This window comes from Thermobia domestica, chromosome 18 (assembly GCF_964235325.1).
Source record: "Thermobia domestica chromosome 18, izTheDome1.hap1.1, whole genome shotgun sequence".
NCBI lineage: Eukaryota > Metazoa > Arthropoda > Insecta > Zygentoma > Lepismatidae > Thermobia > Thermobia domestica.
In genome coordinates this window covers 85,738,441-85,756,993 of record NC_137471.1, presented here as the reverse complement: position 1 = coordinate 85,756,993, position 18,553 = coordinate 85,738,441, and the positions used below count along the sequence as shown (strand labels likewise).

The 18,553-nt window shown below is 35.1% G+C and overlaps 2 protein-coding genes across 2 annotated transcripts in view; both read right to left on the bottom strand.

The window, feature by feature from the left end:
- The window catches only part of LOC145675151 (uncharacterized), a 363,179-nt gene that overhangs the window by 299,516 nt on the left and 45,110 nt on the right, over positions 1–18,553 (bottom strand). The gene's annotated exons all lie outside the window — the stretch shown is intronic.
- LOC145676214 (KRAB domain-containing protein 2-like) lies at positions 1,505–13,320 on the bottom strand. The gene is made up of 2 exons (XM_081747137.1): positions 12,703–13,320; positions 1,505–8,930 (listed from the first exon to the last, which is right to left on the bottom strand). Exons 1-2 carry the CDS (start codon positions 13,091–13,093, stop codon positions 7,483–7,485), a joined length of 1,839 nt encoding a protein of 612 aa, XP_081603263.1. The 5' UTR covers positions 13,094–13,320; the 3' UTR covers positions 1,505–7,482.

Below are 18,553 nucleotides of genomic sequence, written 5' to 3'. Positions count from 1 at the left end.
AGAGCTGAGATTTCATTTACAAAAGTTGCACACTTTACCGTTGAGCCACCGGGGATTGTAGATACAGTATCAACGGATCACAAGATACTACGTAGTATTTTTCATTCTCAAATACACTCGCACGCTCAAGAATTGAACCAGAATCCGGGCTCGCGAGCTTTGACATCTCTGCAAAGTGTATTTGCCACAAGGCCAAAATTAGGTCATAAACTAATTTCCATGAGCCCCACATTGATTACTTACATCATGGTGAACGAAATAGAACCTAAACTGACTTAACCTTGTAATTCCTTGAGCCCTTTGGCGATAGGTTTTATATGGCATTTTATTATTATTATTATTATTATTATTTTTTTTTTTTTTGCTGTAACTCTAAAAGGGCGTATTTCTGGAGTATGATTATACAGGGTGTAAAGAAAGGTTGTTTATAACGCTTGGGAGGTGGTTCTACAGATTAAAACAAATAAAAATGTCTATGTAACACAATGTCCATCTCGGCCTCCTAACCGAGTTACGGACGTCCAGAAGGATGGGAAAATGAACTTTGAAGGCTAATTCTGGCAAAACGACAAGAGATAGAAGGGCGGTGTTAAGCGGCCCACACAGACTCTCAACATGGACTATCCAAAGATACTAAGACTAGATGTGTACAAGGCGAGCGCAAGGGATTTCCCAAAGGATGCGAAGCATGCCGCGGACGTTATGAGGGCAAAGTGAGGTGAGAGGATGTATGTGAAGTGCTCGCCTTGTACACATCTAATTTTAGTATCTTTGGATAGTCCATGTTGAGAGTCTGTGTGGGCCACCTAACACCGCCCTTCTATCTCTTGTCGTTTTGCCAGAATTAGCCTTCAAAGTTCATTTTCCCACCCTTTTGGACGTCCGTAGCTCGGTTAGGAGGCCGAGATGGACATTGTGTTACGTAGACATTTTTACTTGTTTTCATCTGTAGAATCACCTCCCAAGCGTTGTAAACAACCTTTTTTTACACCCTGTATACAGTTTTTTATTTGATATAAGGAATTACCTCCCGGAGTTTGGTAACTGAATATATCAAAATATAGTCACCATACTGTGTTTTCCAACTATATCCCAGATGTGTTGCAAAATATACTGAAACTTTATTTTCAAAGTGTTTGACAAGAAGGTTTTAAATACGTTCTTCTAGAACATTATTTTGATGTGCCTCTGAGCACTGCAAAAAATAAAGAAACTACTTTTAGACACAATAGGACACTGTACACATTACCGATACTCTTTTTAAACTAGGGATGCGCACAAGACAAGATTTGAGGCTGTCTCGTCTCGAAAATGTGCTGTAAAAGTGATGTCTCGACTCGAAAAATGTATTCTTCTCTATTGGAATAGCTGTCTCGACTCGAATTTTGTCAGGAAAATTCTGTCTCGCCTCGTCTCGTGCGCATCCCTATTTTGAACACCTCCAGATGACACATATTCACCCCTTGTAGATACTCTCGGGTACGATTCCCGGTGGGAACATTCGGTCGAAAAATTATAAGAGCTTTCTGAGACCAGCCTTCCTGAATGAGGTTTCTCTGGGTTTTCCTCATTCACATGAGGCAAATGCCAGAATGGTACCTAACACACAGGTCTCAGGCCTCTTTCTTCCTTCCTTCCCTTTCCTCGAATTGTGTGCTCGCCTTGGGTTGTCATCCCTCATACATGACGGACTAACATTACCATAGATCCCGAAAACCCAGAAATCTAATTCCTGATCCTAATCCTCATGTTGTTTTGAGAATTAACGCTATTTAGATATGCGCATTACATTAAAAAAAAAAAAACATTTCTTTTATCAATTTTCTCTGCAAAATCTGTTATAAAATATTTAAACACTGTGCTATTTCTTACAGTGTGGATTAGAATAGTATGAGTATATGGCTCAGTTTAAAGATATTCAAACCTGGAACCTTAATAGCTTGTGAATTAAACGAAAACAAACAAAGAAGCGTATAACTTCTATAAAGCTGTTTATTTGTTCCATTGGTAACACAAATAGTACAAAGAAATTACAATAGGAATATTTTATTTGATTTGGCAACTGAGAAGACTTTCCAGCAATAATATAATGTTATTTTTCCTTTATTTTTCTTCTTTCTTGTAGACTCAAGAAAGAAATCCCAAAGATCTATATGAACCACTAAAGAAAAACCCAAAGAACACTCATCCTCTCCATGTTATTTCATTTTATTTCACGTGTTAGAACATTTCTTTTTTATTTTCCTTTATCCTGTGGTCACGCGGCATATAAAACAGCCTAGTGCTTGTTTTCTCTGCCGTATTCGGGATATTTGGCTGTAGTTTATGAGACAGTTCAGGATGTGCTATGACCACTCAGGGATATCTTTTAAGGGTTCTCGGATATTGTGGAAATGGAACATTGGGAAAAGGAGAAAACCAAACGAAAGGGGATTTTGCTTTCTTTATTCTCAGTTTCTTTCGTTCTTTCTTTCTCTCCCCCTCTCTCTCTGTTTCATATCTAATTTTACTCAACGACTTGCTATAAACATTTTAAGGCTTTATAGTTTGTTCGATTCATTTTAACACAACTAGATAATACTTTAAGATATCGTATTTATAGGGTAAATAAAACATTAAAGACTTACGTGTGGATTTTTGCTTGTATATTTTCAGCTTATTTTACTATCTTTCTGACTTCCTAATATTATAATTAGTATTTGTGTCATTATTAGAAGTATATTTGAAACTGTTAGGAATGTATGTGTCACTGCTATGACCAACCGGTTATTCAAACTTTTATTCAAACCGGTTATGTGTTATTCAAACCTTTTAGCAACCGGTTCTATGATCAGTAAGTATTAATATTATTATTGTATAATATTATTATTTATTTCAATGATGCTAGTGCTAGTGTCTAAGTTTTTGATTGGTAGCTATATGTCTTATCTTTGGAGCATTATATTTATGAAACACCAATATTATTTGTAGAATGTAATTTTGGTTCATGTCGTCGGTTATGCTTTTATACTTGTAACTAAGTGAGGTTGGGTTTTAACTGGAAATCAAACCGATATAACTTAAGTCAAATCATACAGTTAACTGTTCAGATATTCAAGAACAGATCTTTATTTTTGATTCAGTGTTCATCTTCCTGGATATATTTTAGTGAGAAAGCACCTAAGCACATATTTGAAACAATAATAATAATAATAATAATAATAATAATAATAATAATAATAATAATAATAATAATAATAATAATAATAATAATAATAATAATAATAATAAAGAATGTCTATATGCTTGTACAATTAAAGATAACTATTAAAGGTGTTTTTAGTAGCTGTGTTTCTCCTACTTACATTGACTGTAGGAAAACAAATCTAAAAAGAATTTTTGAATACTATATAACAGAGACATTCATTTTTTTCTCTCTCATATCCTTAACAATATTTTTCCATTCAAAAAGTGTGACCCCAGATTTCGGATATGCTTAATTCATACTATAGGCGTCAAAAACAAATAATAGAATTTATTATTTATTAATTGAACACTCCTGTTTTCCTATCAACAAAAGAATCATGTCACAAAAGGGTCAATCCGGTTGCAATGATGTGAACAGACTTTGGGAAAGATGGCTGAAATGCAGCTCAAATGTAGAAGAAACTATGTAGATTTTATATTTTGAAAGCAAATTGTTCTAAAATGGATGAAACCTAGTCAAAAGAAGAAAAGAAAAAAGCACGAAACATTAACATTAGTGTCAATGGAAAATAGATGGAAAAACAAATATTTCTTCCACTTATCTCAAAAATCAAAAGAAGGAGATAGCTGAAGTTCAGATTAAATATATAACAGACTTTGTAGATTCTATATTCCAAAAGCAAATTGTCAAAAAATGGATGGTACAAAAAGCACGAAACATGAACATTAAAGTCAGTGGAAAAATCAATGAATACAAAATGAAGTCATCCACTTATTTCCAAAACTATAACAAGGAGATGGCTAATTGAAAGGTTATTGCAAAGACATATTGAAGTGCTTAAAAACGACATATAGCACGTAGGGTAAACATGGATAGAACATAGTCAAAAATCAAGTTATTTAAGTAAAATCAATAATAATAAAGTATGTGCATCTTCTGCGAATTACCCAGGGTGCCCCACTCGAAGGTTACGTGTTTGAAATATCTCACACCTGGATTTGGAATCTCCAGATTCGATTTAGCACGCAATATGACTTTTGACCTGATTACATGACACAAGCTGGTCCTTATGGCAAACCGTATAGATCCTTTAATAAAACTGTTATTTTAAATTTTATGTTCCCCCTAAGAAGTCACCCCGAACTTCAGATTGAAAAAATGAAATGAAATGAAATCTTTAAGTTTTACGTCTCACGATTATGCCGGTTAGGCTAAAGGAGACGGTGATGATGGGAAATGAATGAAATGGTGGAATGAAGAAAGTGGGAGGAAACGGGAGAACCCTGAGAAAACCCACGAGCACGGTGTTTGTCCATCACAAAGTCCACACGGCGCGAGCTGGAATCGAACCAGGGACCCCAAGCATCGGAGGTGAGCGCTCTACCACTGAGCCACCGCGCCCCCCGAACTTCAGCTTGATTATCACTGCTATATAGCGTTATAAGTAAAAGACAAGCAGATAGGGTTACCATCTTTCTAAAGCAAAATGTAGGGACATTTCATGCAGCTATTCAAGTGTGTGTGTATGTGTGGGGAGGGGATACCAGCGTTTTCTTTTTCCCTCAATAATGCAATATAAGTCTTTCTATCAGGGATGCCCACGAAGAGGGGCTATGGCGCAAACTGCGTCATTGAAATATTTGGGGGGTTAAAAATCTATATAAATATGTTTGAGGGGGTGTAAAAATCAATCGAAAAGATTTTTTTTCCATGGAAGAACACTTACGGATAGACAATTGAGGGGAGTGCGTCATGGACATGAGGGGGGTAGGCACCACTGCTTTCTATGGTTAACAACGAATCATGTACTATCTAAATGATAAAAAAATAATTTAAATCATAGGTCTATATAATATATAATAAACATAGCTGTATAGTCAATTTAAATAGTATGCAGCCTATACAAAGTTCTATAATGTAACATATCTAAATACATGCACAATAAAAAATAGAAATAGATAACTATCTCTATTAATAGTTAACTAATAATTAACTAGAAAAATATTTTTTGTTGTAGAAACAGTGCTGTTTGTTGTTGTTGTTGACTCAGCTGCTGCCACACCGAAGTCTATTGCTGCTGCTCAAATTTAAATAGGTATTTCTGATTTCTTGTTGCTGTTTGAGAAGTCGATTTTCACAAATTACAAAGTCAGCTCAGATTTTCTGTTGCAAAGCACATTGCTACCTGCCTGCCGCTATTGAGAGGTTAGAAACCAAGTTAAAATATATAATAATAATAATAATAATAATAATAATAATAATAATAATAATAATAATAATAATAATAATAATAATAATAATAATAATAATCGGCACGGTGGTTCAGTGGTAGAGCTCTTACCTCTGGTGCAAGGTGTCCCTGGTTCATTCCCCAGTCTAAGTAGGTTTGTGGCGGACAACATTTTGTCCATTGATTTTCTCGCCAGAGGTGAACGCTCTACCACTGAGCCACTGCGGCCCCTCATGTTGGGTTGGTATTTTGAAACATTGGTGTAACCGTAATCTCTTTACACCAATGCTGTTTACAACTAATCTAGAATTAAACCGAACGAGTTTAGGTAGATGATTTGCGGTCTTACTTAACAATAGGGAGATCCCAGGTTCGAATTCGAAGCCACTCCAACTGAAGTATCCGAGGGTTTTTCCTTAGCCCATCCAGGTGAATACTGTAATTCTACCTTTAAATATAAACTCCTGCCTACTTTCTTCCTCACTGTTACCGATGTTGTGTTGATTGCTGATTATTAAAGTGTACGAGGGAGTATCGGAAATTTTCAACTATCCCCCAAAAGTTATTGAGTGATTTTGATGGAACTTGGCCTATTCAGAAATTGAAATATATATGCATGATTTAGTGAAAATTATTGATGTATACTATATTTTCTTCATAGGTAGTGGTAGTAGTCAGTAAGGTGCAAGATGGAGAAAATAGAAGCTCGTAACGTGATTAATTTCTACATTTGAAACGTTACAGCACCCAGCAAATTCATAATGGAATTAAGCCTGTGTATGGTGGTAATTATTCGTCCCTTGACACTGTCGTAAGAGGAATTTCCAAAATGATTACACGTTGCTTAAAAATGATCCAAAACCTGGACGTCAATCAATTACGGACGCCATCACTACATTGATCAGAATCGAAGAGCTGATTCTGGAAAATCCACGAATAACCAATCATAATTCTATGCAACAAAGTGGACTTAGTTGTGGTAGAGTGTGGAAAATTTGTCTAAGATGTCTGCAAGTTGGGTTCCAATTTTGTTGATTCCTCTTCAAGAATAAACACAGTGTGACCTGTAGAGTAACTTGTTTAATCTTTTAGGGTAAGGTGAGAAGGATATTTTCCCGTCTGATAACTATGGACGAATACTGAATCTATCTATATGATCCTGAAACAAAAGAGATGAGCCGGAAGTGGAAGCACTCCTCTTTACCTCCTTCCGAAAATGCCAGTCAGGTCATGCTCTGTTTTTTTTTTTTTTTTTTTTTTTTTTTTTTTTTTGCGACTCTCGTACAGACTACCTTCAGAATGGTGGTATTGTCACTGACATCTATTATTGCTCACTTCTGAGATGATGTTAAGTGAAATGTCACCAGTGACGTCGCGGTATGGTCACTAATGGGGGCTGTCTCTTTACGTACAATCTATAGCAGTTCATGCATCCCAACCTGCCCAAGTGTAGCTCTGAAACATTTCTGGATCGCTCTATTCTTTCGATCAGGCACTAAACGACTTCTTCCTGTTCTACAGATGAAGAAGCACTTCAGGATCGCCATTATGACTATAGAGATGACGTCATAATGGAGGTGAAACAATGGATTATCATGCAATCTGAAGTTCTACAATGACAAATCAAAAAATGATGGGAGAAATGTGTGACTCTGCATGGTGGCTATGTAGAGAAGCCTTAAGAAAATACATAAAACTCAATGCTCTATCTCTTAATAGTTTATCATGGTGATAATTAAAACTTTCCGATACCCCCTCGTATATTGACTTCACGGACTGAATTTTGAATTTTGTTAAAATAAATGAACTGCATGACGCATGTTCAATTTGGTGATACGTGAGGCGGACAACAGACGTCATTATTTCTGGTTTTCTATACACAATTTTGCTACTTCTTAAGTCAATCATTTCCCCCAGTTTTCTCATAGTGCTAAACAAATTACAGAAAATTTTGCCTTTTTCTAGACTTCTCGATCACGCAGGATAACCACTACGCTATACAGAACAATTAGTAAATAAATAATAAACTATAACAGTAATTTTAAAGCTATGCCTATTTTGTCGTTTACTTATTTTTGCAAGGACCATTTTTATGACACTTTGAATTACATTTCAAGGAATTATAGCGGCATTTGCATTTCTTGTCAATACAGTAACGCGTGCATAAACACCGTACTCGCCACTCTTTGGATACGGATGTGATGGCACCTGTATTTTGAGATATAATTGAATTTTTACTGTTTGTAACACTGTTTTCATCAACAGATGTGTCTGTTAGATCACAATTAACATTGCTTTGAGATATTAGATCAAGTCTTAATTGTTTCGAATCAATCTCATTGGTATCACTTTGAAATGTTTTATCACAAATGTCTGTCTCACAATCAGACTGGAAAATAATTTTCGAGTCTTTCGCATGTAAACTAACATGTTCATTTTGACAGCCATCGAGGTCATAAAATTGCTTTTCCTGTTCTTGGTCAACATTTTCTTGTCGTATCTTTGGCTTCATTTTATTGCACGTTACTCGTTCATTTTCACTTGAACTACATTTAAACAAATACTCACTCTCACACTCCAAATCTTCGGTCTTAATTTCACTTATATTTGGCTTACATTCAACTGATTCATTTGTTATTTCATTCACATTAAGTTCACTGTACGCATCATTCATCACGGAATCGGAACATTCTTCACTTTTCAAATATGTACACGACTGTTCATTACTTGCGACATAATTATCCGTAACAAGTGTTCTAATTTCTGTACCTTTTGCATCACTATTGGATTCACTACTATCTTCAGTGCCAAAATTTGCCACTATATTCTCTAAATCTTCCTCTGTTTGTAATTCTTTGAGCATTTCTTCTGGCAAAGAACACCAATCTGTTATTCCATTTCTTTGGGGAACACCAAACAAAGCTTCAGCAGGAGTTCTTTGAATATCAACATCAAAACGACGATTTAATTCACTTTGAATAAATCGTAAACCTTTGGACCAGTTTTTGGTATTATTTTTGACCATCCAAATATTTAGCATGTTCTTCACATCTTCCAATATTGAGTTTTCTTGGAGGATCACCAACTTATTAGATTCACCACAAACTATTTTAATACTATTACACATTAAAGTTAGACTATCTAAAACGCTTTGAGTAAAGTCTTGTCCATTAATACTCTGCAGAATACATGGAGCTCCAAAAATGCAGAAGATATCTAGTAATACATCAGCTGTTTCTTCAGCTGTGTGTGTCTTCAGCGGTCGAAGTAAGAGGAATTTTGTCCGACAGTCTTCGTAGATGAGAAGAAACCGATAATCACCATCACATCCAATAGTCTGATGCATATCAATTATGTCCACCTGACATCGTGATGTGGTTATGGACCTAGGTATAACAATGCCTTTCTTGGGAGACAGTTTTTTCATTTGACATTTGACGCATAATGAAAGATATATATCTATTTCCTTCCTGTTTATATTGCAGTATTTCTTCTTGAGCTCTGCTTCCATAACTGAAAAATAAAGAACAAAATTATTTATTAGGTATAATGATACATGAATATTACGTATTTCAAATGATACACACACACATGAAAAACGTTCTTCCGATTTACACAATCCAGAAAGGGAAATCTCATCTCAAATATAATTCTATCGTTATGAAATTTGATGCAATATTTCATTCAACTTACAATCAGACACCAATTTACTTGTAAGGAAGGGATAGCTCAGTCGCGAATTCGAATCCGAGAGACAGGCAATTACTTTTTGAAGTGGTGATTTGCTTCTCTTTTGTTCCTCTCTCAGGTATAATGCTGACATTTTCCTGACTTGCCCCTAGTCCACTACCAAAATAAATTATGTTCAGTTCTACTAGCTAGTCTAATAGCTACAGCACGTGCTCTTTGGTGCATAAGGTCCCATGTTCGATTCCTGGTGAATCCAACTTTAACTGTAGGTTTCATCCTGTATACCCTACGTGTTGAACAAGGGACGTAAGTCCAAGTCAAATTTACATTATTTTTCTAGCGGTCCCACTGCTCTAGAAATATTATCCCTTGCTGATATGAACATAAGCAAACATTTAAAAGAATTACCATTAACATAAACTATTACTTTTCAATTTAAATTAAGCATAACAAAATTTTTGTTCGGAATCTTTAGATGTAACTACGAAGCCCTGTAGCTAAAAGCCTATAGGCAAGATTGCTTTAATTTTCTCTGATATGTGACTTACTTTAATATCGTGTCCAAAAGGTATCATGTACTCCACTAAACATTATATTCCGTTCTTACCATTTGTGGACATGTTACATTAATAACACATTAAATTTTGATTGTAAGTACCATATTGATTGATAATTTCATTAATCCTATTATTATTATTATTATTATTATTATTATTATTATTATTATTATTATTATTATTATTATTATTATTATTATTATTATTATTATTATTGAAATAATAATAATAATATTAAAAAACTGTAATCAGGCTTATAAGCTATGCACACGAGAAAAAAGTAGATGGTTTTGTCTCGTCACAAAAGAAAGTGTTATGACTGTAATGTCTCGTCTCGAAAAATGTAGGGCTATGTTTCTATTGGAAGAGTTCTGTCTCGTCTCGTCTCAAGCGCAAATCCTATATTAAAGCAATATATTTAAAACATTTATATTCATCATTATAATGAAATATATTATTATTAAGAACTTATAATTTGATTTTTTAAGTTTAGCATCCCTTTCAGCAGCGAGGCTATATGAGGCGTGGACTTGTAGCTTAACGTGGAATACGAACCACATGAGCTCCCACCGATAATTGAACCCGGGGCTCCCACACCAAAAACACGTACGCTAACCGCTTAACCACGAGGGAGCTATATTATGTATCCATGATATTTCAATCATATCGAATTTAAAATATTAAAAAAAAAATAAATATTAAAATGTATTATCAAAGTAAGTTATAAAGACAATCAACATTCTATATAGGCCTATGCTGAGTTCTGTTCAATTGAACAATTCGATGCATAAAGTTAGGTGTGACTCGGCAGATCTTTGTTTATTAACAGCAAGGATAAACCTTTTCTCAAGTTGATGGTACAAGTAAACTTTAATATACATTGATTTTCATATATAATAATATGGATATTGCCATGTTTCATATGAACAAACTATGAAAATATACGATTAAGTATCTTGTCATGTTTTTAAAATAATATATGGGAATTGCATTCATGACGTTTTTACACTAAGGTTTTTCGTAAAATAAAATGAGAATTAGCATACAATTAGAGTTAGTTCTTAGTAAAATAATTATACAAAGTTTGATCGACATAAATAATTAGCGGAATTTTAATGTCAATTACTATTGTTATAATATGCGCCGTATGTTAACTATCTTACGTATGTTAAGAGTGTAGTTTAATATTACAGCATCATGTTAGACGTGATTACTTATACTTTTATTTTTCAGCTTATGTACAAATGTAGTAGAGCTAATGTGGATATAGGCTACCCTGCAAATTATAAATCAATGTTTGGATTTTCTTTTCAGAAACGGCTTTTGAACATTATTTAACATATCCAACATTGTCCTGAAGGTTTCATGAATTAACAAAAAAAAAAAAAAAAAAAAAATCTACAGTGCATCCTGCTAGTAATTAAGGAACTGCCTTACGATTGCTCAAAACGTATACTCGCACTACCTACGTGTGTGAATGACTTTTCAGACAGTATTAAGATACTTGACACATTGGCATTTACTCACTTACAAATCGTTTCTGCCTATACACTCATTGAATACATCAGAAAGTAAGAGACATTTTGAGAACTCTTAGGGCAGATCCTATTAACTATTATTAGAATATGTTTTAGACACTTGTTGTTCACTAATAGTACAATGCAGGACAAATTTTGGACATGTTAAACAATGACCTAAATTGGTTTAGAAAAAAGGTCCAAACCATGTTCAAACACTATTTTCTTGCAGTGTATAAATTTCTATACAACTAAATTACATCATTTTCGATAATTATTTGTCTCCCAGGTACAGAAGCTTAATCTAAATTACTGACAACAGTTACAATGTTTGAATAGAAAATTTTGAGAATTCTTCTCACAAAATCTAGTAACTAGTACGCGTTCCTTTGGGGTACACTGTAATCCGGATTCAATTCTCGACAGGAGAGCATTTACCACACTACAATAGTTCAAATCCCATTTCAAGCTGTAGGTATCATCCTGTATAATTTCACTACTGACAAAACATGTAAATACCTGTCAATGAATTAAGAAACTCTTGGATGATTCCTGACTTCATACTTGTGTTCTCGCTGGTATTTAGCAGAGCTGCTATGAATATTATAATATTCATCATTTTGGGGACAATGCCTCTAAGTCGAAGATGTCCAAGAATTTTTTAGGTATTATTACATGTTTCAATCATTGTGTTTCAAATGATCAGAAAAATATCGAAGTTAAATATGAAACAAATCTTAATATTTAGAAACTATGCAGCTTCTGGGACACCATACTTTTGTAACAGTTGTAAACCAAACAACACCGGTACGTTACCCGGGAAATATGGTTGACAATAAAATTCTTTATTCTTTTATTGTTATTATCATGTTCATTGCATTATCCACCCTACTTTCTCGTGTTATACATTCTTGTAATTTAGCGATTTTAATTGATTCGTCGTGAATTTTACTGAAATCTTTGTTGCTAGAAACAATTAGACCTAGGTGTATATATATTTAAATATTTTAGTTTTTATAGCTCCAAAAACAAAAATATTTAATAATTATTTGAATTGCAACCATAATGGATTTAAATTCAAATGGAACACTATGCAGTATCAGCTATTATATAGCTCTATGTACGTTGTTGGAGGTATCTATTTAAATTTATATTTTAATAATCTACAATTATAAACCTCACCTTAGAAAATCGGACGATTAATTACAATGAATGAATAAAAAATAATTGGTGGAATGAGAATGTAAAAGCAAACAGGAGAACTCTGAGAAATCCCAAAGACATAATGCTGTCCACTTCAACCTCATATGACCTTCTAGAATCGAACCAGAGACCCTCTTGCGCCATAGATGAAAGCACCACCATTTAAGCCTCCGTATCCAACACGCGTATATTTTGTGGCGTGTCACCTTTGATATCCTAGCTACGACCATATAAATAATAATAATAATAATAATAATAATAATAATAATAATAATAATAATAATAATAATAATAATAATAATAATAATAATAACCTACCTCGAGTCCTTTTGTGACCTCTGCTCTCATGAACCATCTTCAAGATATCAAACAACTCTTCTGTGTGACAATAATATCTGACGTCTCCTGTATTTCCGGGAATATTTTCAACCAATTTCTCTTCCTGGCCCGTGTCAATAATATCAAATCTTCTTAAACGTCTATATAATTTGGAAGTGAGCGGTTGCCTGTTCAACCGTAACCGCTTGCCTTCCTTTACCTCATTAACTATCTGCTGATATCGTTCTTTTGTCAATACGTCACTCCGCTCACTTGTTTGTCCGTGAATTAACTTCTCCACTACTTCTGCATCGAATTTAGCTTTTAGTTCACTATCGGTATGTTTCCCCAGACGACATGACGTTGATGGTTGAACAACCGTGGCAGCCATTTTGTGCGTTCACCACCACCCCACCCTGTTGCTACGTATTGATGGACGAATAAATTCTGCCGAAAGGGCATGCGAAGTTTGAATCGTGGGCGGTACACACAAAACGACCAGAGCGCGTTGTGGCTACTCCGTGACTGTCGCACACACTGCAGCTTAACAGCTGAAGCTGAAAGGGGATGGGTGCCGTCAAGCAGAAAGGAACAGGGTTGCCAGCTAAGAGTGCTTTCAGTAAGTTAAGCACATAGATCAATGATCACTATCACCCCCTCCATACACACACCCGGAAATGACGAGCAGGGAAAAGGGCGGAGTTTCGTCGACATTTGGTTGGTGTTAGAAGAGCGTGGAGAAGGGAACACTCAACCATACGTAACACACCTACAAAGGATCAGGGTAACCTCTCAAAACAAGCAAAAAAAAAAAAAAAAAAGGTTAAATACTTTGAGTTTGCGTGCTACCGATTAGTCGTGTGGTCCTTGGCTCAAACCTTGGTAGGCGATTCACCAATATAAATATAAATGAAATGAGATTTGAACGCGTCTTTGGTGCACGGAACCAAGAGGATAAACTGATTGTGTGAACATAATGAAGAGCATTTATCAACGTTTAGAGATAAGCAAGTCATTGCACGATACAACTTCAATAATAAATATGGATCAAATGTTTTATATCATAGAATTCGTGACGGGGAAGGAAGGGACAACTTCTAGATGATATTAGGAAAAAAAAGTCCATAAATTTTGTTAATAAATTTACAAATCGAGACGGTGGCCCCGCGTAGCGTAGTCGCTAACGCTCTCATCTTTGGTACGATCGGTCCTGGGTTGGATTCTCGGTGGTTACACTCGTTACAAAATGTGTAACAGCTTTTTCAGGCCAGCCCTCCCCAGTGAAGTTTTTCCTCTTTCACACCAGGCAAATGCCGGGATGGTACTTAACATAATGGTTCCAAGTCTCTTCCTTTTCCCCTGTCCTATTTCCCGGGCAGTATGATCTCCGAGGGACACCATCTCTCATATGTATGACGGGCTAACATGACCATAGATGCGAAAAGCCCATAAATCTAATCCCTAATACCCTAAGCCTAAAATAACGAGACGAGACAAATTTCTGAGAATAAACGAGAAAGAACTTATCGAAAATCGAGAAGAGAAAACTTTGTTTCTCGTCTCGTGGGTTACGATTCCTGGTCGGAGAGCATTGAAATTTTGTAACGGTTTCCAAATCTTTACTTCTCGACCAGAGAGCTCCCTCATGGCTAAGCCGTTAGCATACGCTCCTTTGGTGTGGGAGACCCGGGTTTGGTTCCCTGCGTGATCTCTTGTAGTTAGCATTAAACAGTAGGTCCACGTCATTCAAAATCAAATCAAAACAAATCTTGATCAGAAATTTAAATGTGCAGTTTATGACTTCATAATTGTTGGATATTGAAAGTTACACATTATTATTTCATATAGGCCTAATACTCGGGCTATTTTGTATGATAGTACCTGGTTCACTTGATACATTTTTATATTTTCTATTACTTTTAAGTTATTGGCATGGACATTATGCAAAAATGATGAAAACCAACTGGAAGCTTTCGAAATGTGGGTGTGAGGAAGAATAGAGAGGATTAGCTAGGTCGAGCACAAAACGTATAAGAGGGTCTTAGAAATGGTGGAGGAGTAAAGAACAATTTTAGATGTTATTAAGAGGCGGAAAAGAAACTGGTTGGGACATTGGCTAAGAAGGGCTTATATCATGAGGGACTTGCTAGAGGGTACAGCGGTATAGGAAAGAAAGAGAAAGGGCGAAGGAGATACAATTAATGGATGATATCAAAATAGAAAATCGTACGTGGAGGCGAAGAGGTTATCGGAAGATCGTGGAGCAAGGAAGCTTCTCAGTTGCGGCAAATGACCTGTCAATAATTCAATGGCAGAATACCTATGATGATGATTAAGTTATTCACTAAATTAAAAAAAAAAAATGAATGGTGCAAAGAGAAACTGTATATCAAGTGTCTCAGTCTCGATGGTGAAAAGGAACACTAAACTTCAACAAAAATACCAATGATAGAGGTGTCAGAAATATTTACATACTAAATGAACTAGACGTAAACAATGAAGTCGAGGGTGGCAAGTTCTCTCTTTCTTTCATTCTGCATTTTATATGAGGAAGGCCCATAATTATCACGAGACGAGTCAGTTATTTGTTTTTGAACTTGAAAACAATCCTTACATAACCTACAAACTCATGTATAATAAATATTTCACAGGATTTTAATATATAAGTACATAGACCTACTTTATTACCAAGCAAGGTTCATTACGAAATGAATAATATGTCAATGAAAGTACCATTATTTTTACATATGAGCTGATTTGGTTTATTTATTAGTAATGAAGAGTCACAATGCTCTAAACAACAATTACTTCTAATTATTGTTTAAAATAATACAACGGTGTTCGAAATTAGAAAAATACTTGGAAACATGCCAGCTACATAAATTACCCAAAACTCTTATTGTTATCCAGTTCTTTCAAATTCCTTCTTGACATTATGGAAATTCAGACTGCCTTATATCAGAAGAATATTAAATTATGTGTGTGAAAGTTAATTCAGACTGCCTAATATCAGAAGAACATAACTTATGTGTGTGCAAATGAATCCAGACTGCTCAATATCGGAAGAATATAACTTATGCGTAAGCAAGTGAATTCAGACTGCCTTATATAAGAAGAATATTAACTTATGTCTGTGCAAATGAATCCAGACTGCTCTAATCGGAAGAATATAAGTTATGCGTATACAAGTGAATTTCAACTCCTTATAAGAGAATACTAACTTTTGCACATGCAAGTGAATTGAGACTGCCTTATATAAGAAGAATATTAACTTATGTCTGTGCAAATGAATCCAGACTGCTCTAATCGGAAGAATGTAAGTTATGCGTATGCAAGTGAATTTCAACTCCTTATAAAAGAATACTAACTTTTGCACATGCAAGTGAATTGAGACTGCCTTATATCAGAAGAATATTAACTTATGTGTGTGCAAATGAATTCAAACTGCCTTATGTCAGAAGGATGTTAACTTAGATAGGAACGTGTAAGCATTTGTAACAAAATCATAATTACTCAGTTCTTGCATCATGTTCAGTATCTCAATCAGAAAATTTTAATCTATTCCTCTGCTCTATGTTCCAAATTTTCCATTTTCCCTAGGCTTATGTTCTATTCTTTATCAATCACTAATTGACCATATTCAGAAGAGGAATTAAAGCAAAATACATGTATCAAACCTGTGAAACTTTATTAAATGGAGTGTGTACTGATAGTAAAGAGCTTATAAAAGTAATTAAGGATGAACATTTTTTTCGCAATCGGGAAATTCATTCGTTCGATATTTATCTGCTCTGAAGTTAACGCCCTAGGTTCTATCTCCGAAATAGACACGGAATTTGGGGTTTTGATTCATTATCACGGGGCATTTGAGAAGGTAATTTAATTGATAAATATTAAACTCTCGTCTAAAAGGCCAGAAATAATGTATGAGTTGAGCAGACATCATCCTAATTGTTGAATATAAGTATTAGGGTTTGGGTCAAGTTTTCTTCCCTTAGTTTGTAACAATAAAATGGTAGATTTACCATCCTCACAAGCTGCTACTGCTTTTCTCAGCATACACATATTTAAAATAAATTCCAAATATTACAATACGATGAAAATAGACAGCTTAAGAGAAGAAAGAGAAAGGGAACAGGAATTTAGTTAAGATCCTGCTACGAATAAGAAGAGGTGATAAATTGGAAAAATACCTTTTAGTTTTTGGTAACTTGAAAAAAAAAAGAAAAAGAAAGATAAAAAAAAGAAACTACTTTGCCATGCATTTGTCTCTTCTTCCTCTCCCTTTTTCCTTCTCAGTCTGTTCCTTGAAGTGTCTTTTCCCTTGCTACCTAATAAAATAATGTGTTCGCCTCTCTTGCTAGAGCGTTCGTCGGTAAAAATTGTCAACGGCCTCCAACGTGCGTGGACAGCATAGAAAAGATGGTATATATATAAAAAAGTGTGTGTCTGTGTGGGATGTCTCTTTCTCCCTTCTTCTTCATACACCAAAACCATTTTTCCACCTATTCTTTTTCCTCTTTATGTGCCAAAAAAGGAATCTGTAGTTGCAGTAGGACGAGAAAGAGGAAGAAAAAGAGGAAGAGATGAGGACGACGAAGGGATCTTAAAAGACTAGTTTAATGAGGAAGAGACGGCGAAAGAGAAAGAGAGACTTTGACAGTTGGAGAGGAATTTTTAAGTTGTGTGTGGTATGACATCCCAGTTAAAGAGGTCTTTCCGCAATACTAAGAGCGTGAAGGTTGATCTGTGACGAGAATTTTTCTATCCTGAACAGAAGAAAGAAAAGAAATAAATAAAAGGGAAAGCATTTTTTTATCCCCTAAAAATCAAATTTTATATATTTGTAACAAGGTTGCAGGTGTCACCAAAAAGAAGAAAAACATTATTTTGACACTAGAGCTTGTGAAGATGTGCTGAGAAGGACTTGAAAGCTCATGTAGGACCTCAAACTCAATCACTTCTGTCTTTCCAGACCAGACTTCACTGCTTCTTAATTAAAGTATTTTCTTAAAACTGTCTCACGTTTGAAATTAATACAACAAACATTTTGTATTAGAAATCGAACACAAGATAACATTTAGCAAAACCACAAGAGCTGAGGGTAGAAAAAAAAATTAAATCTTTACGTCCAACGGTAATGCCTTTAGGGTAAAGGAAACGGTGATGATGAGAAATGAATGAAATAGTGGAATGAAGAAAGTGTGAGGAAACGGAAGAATTTTGAGCAAACCCACGCTCACGGTGTTTGTCCACCACAAATTTCACTTGGCGCGAACTGAGATCGAACGACGGACCTCATGCACCAGAGGTGAACGCTCTACCACTGAGTCACCGCGGCTCAAGGAGCTAACGGTAGAATATCAAAGTAATTTGATTAGCAACTGTCTTCCATTGGTTCCAGTTTAACGTCCCTTTTCAGCACTGAGGGTATGCCTATAAGACAGGATCGATTATTAAAGGTGGGATTGAATTGATTTGAGTTTAAGGTCCTTTCTCAGCGCCAAGCGAGACCTACTATTTAAAGTGGGATTGATTTTGATTAATTTGATTTTAATGCCCCTTTCCAGTATTGAGGTTATATGAGTCGTCACCCATTATTTAAAGGAATTAAATTGATCAAAATTTAAAATCCTTTTTCAGCATTGAGGTTATATGAGATGGGACTCATTATTTAAAGTTAATTTGTATTCATTTGAGGTTGGTGTCTCTTTTCAGCACCGAAGCTATTCGAGTTGAGTTCTACTGTTTACAATGAATCAAGGGCAATCACCCCATCTGCAATCGAATCAGGTGCGTTAATATCTACTCCACAAAGAGGCACACCATGAATTGAACATATTAGTGAAAA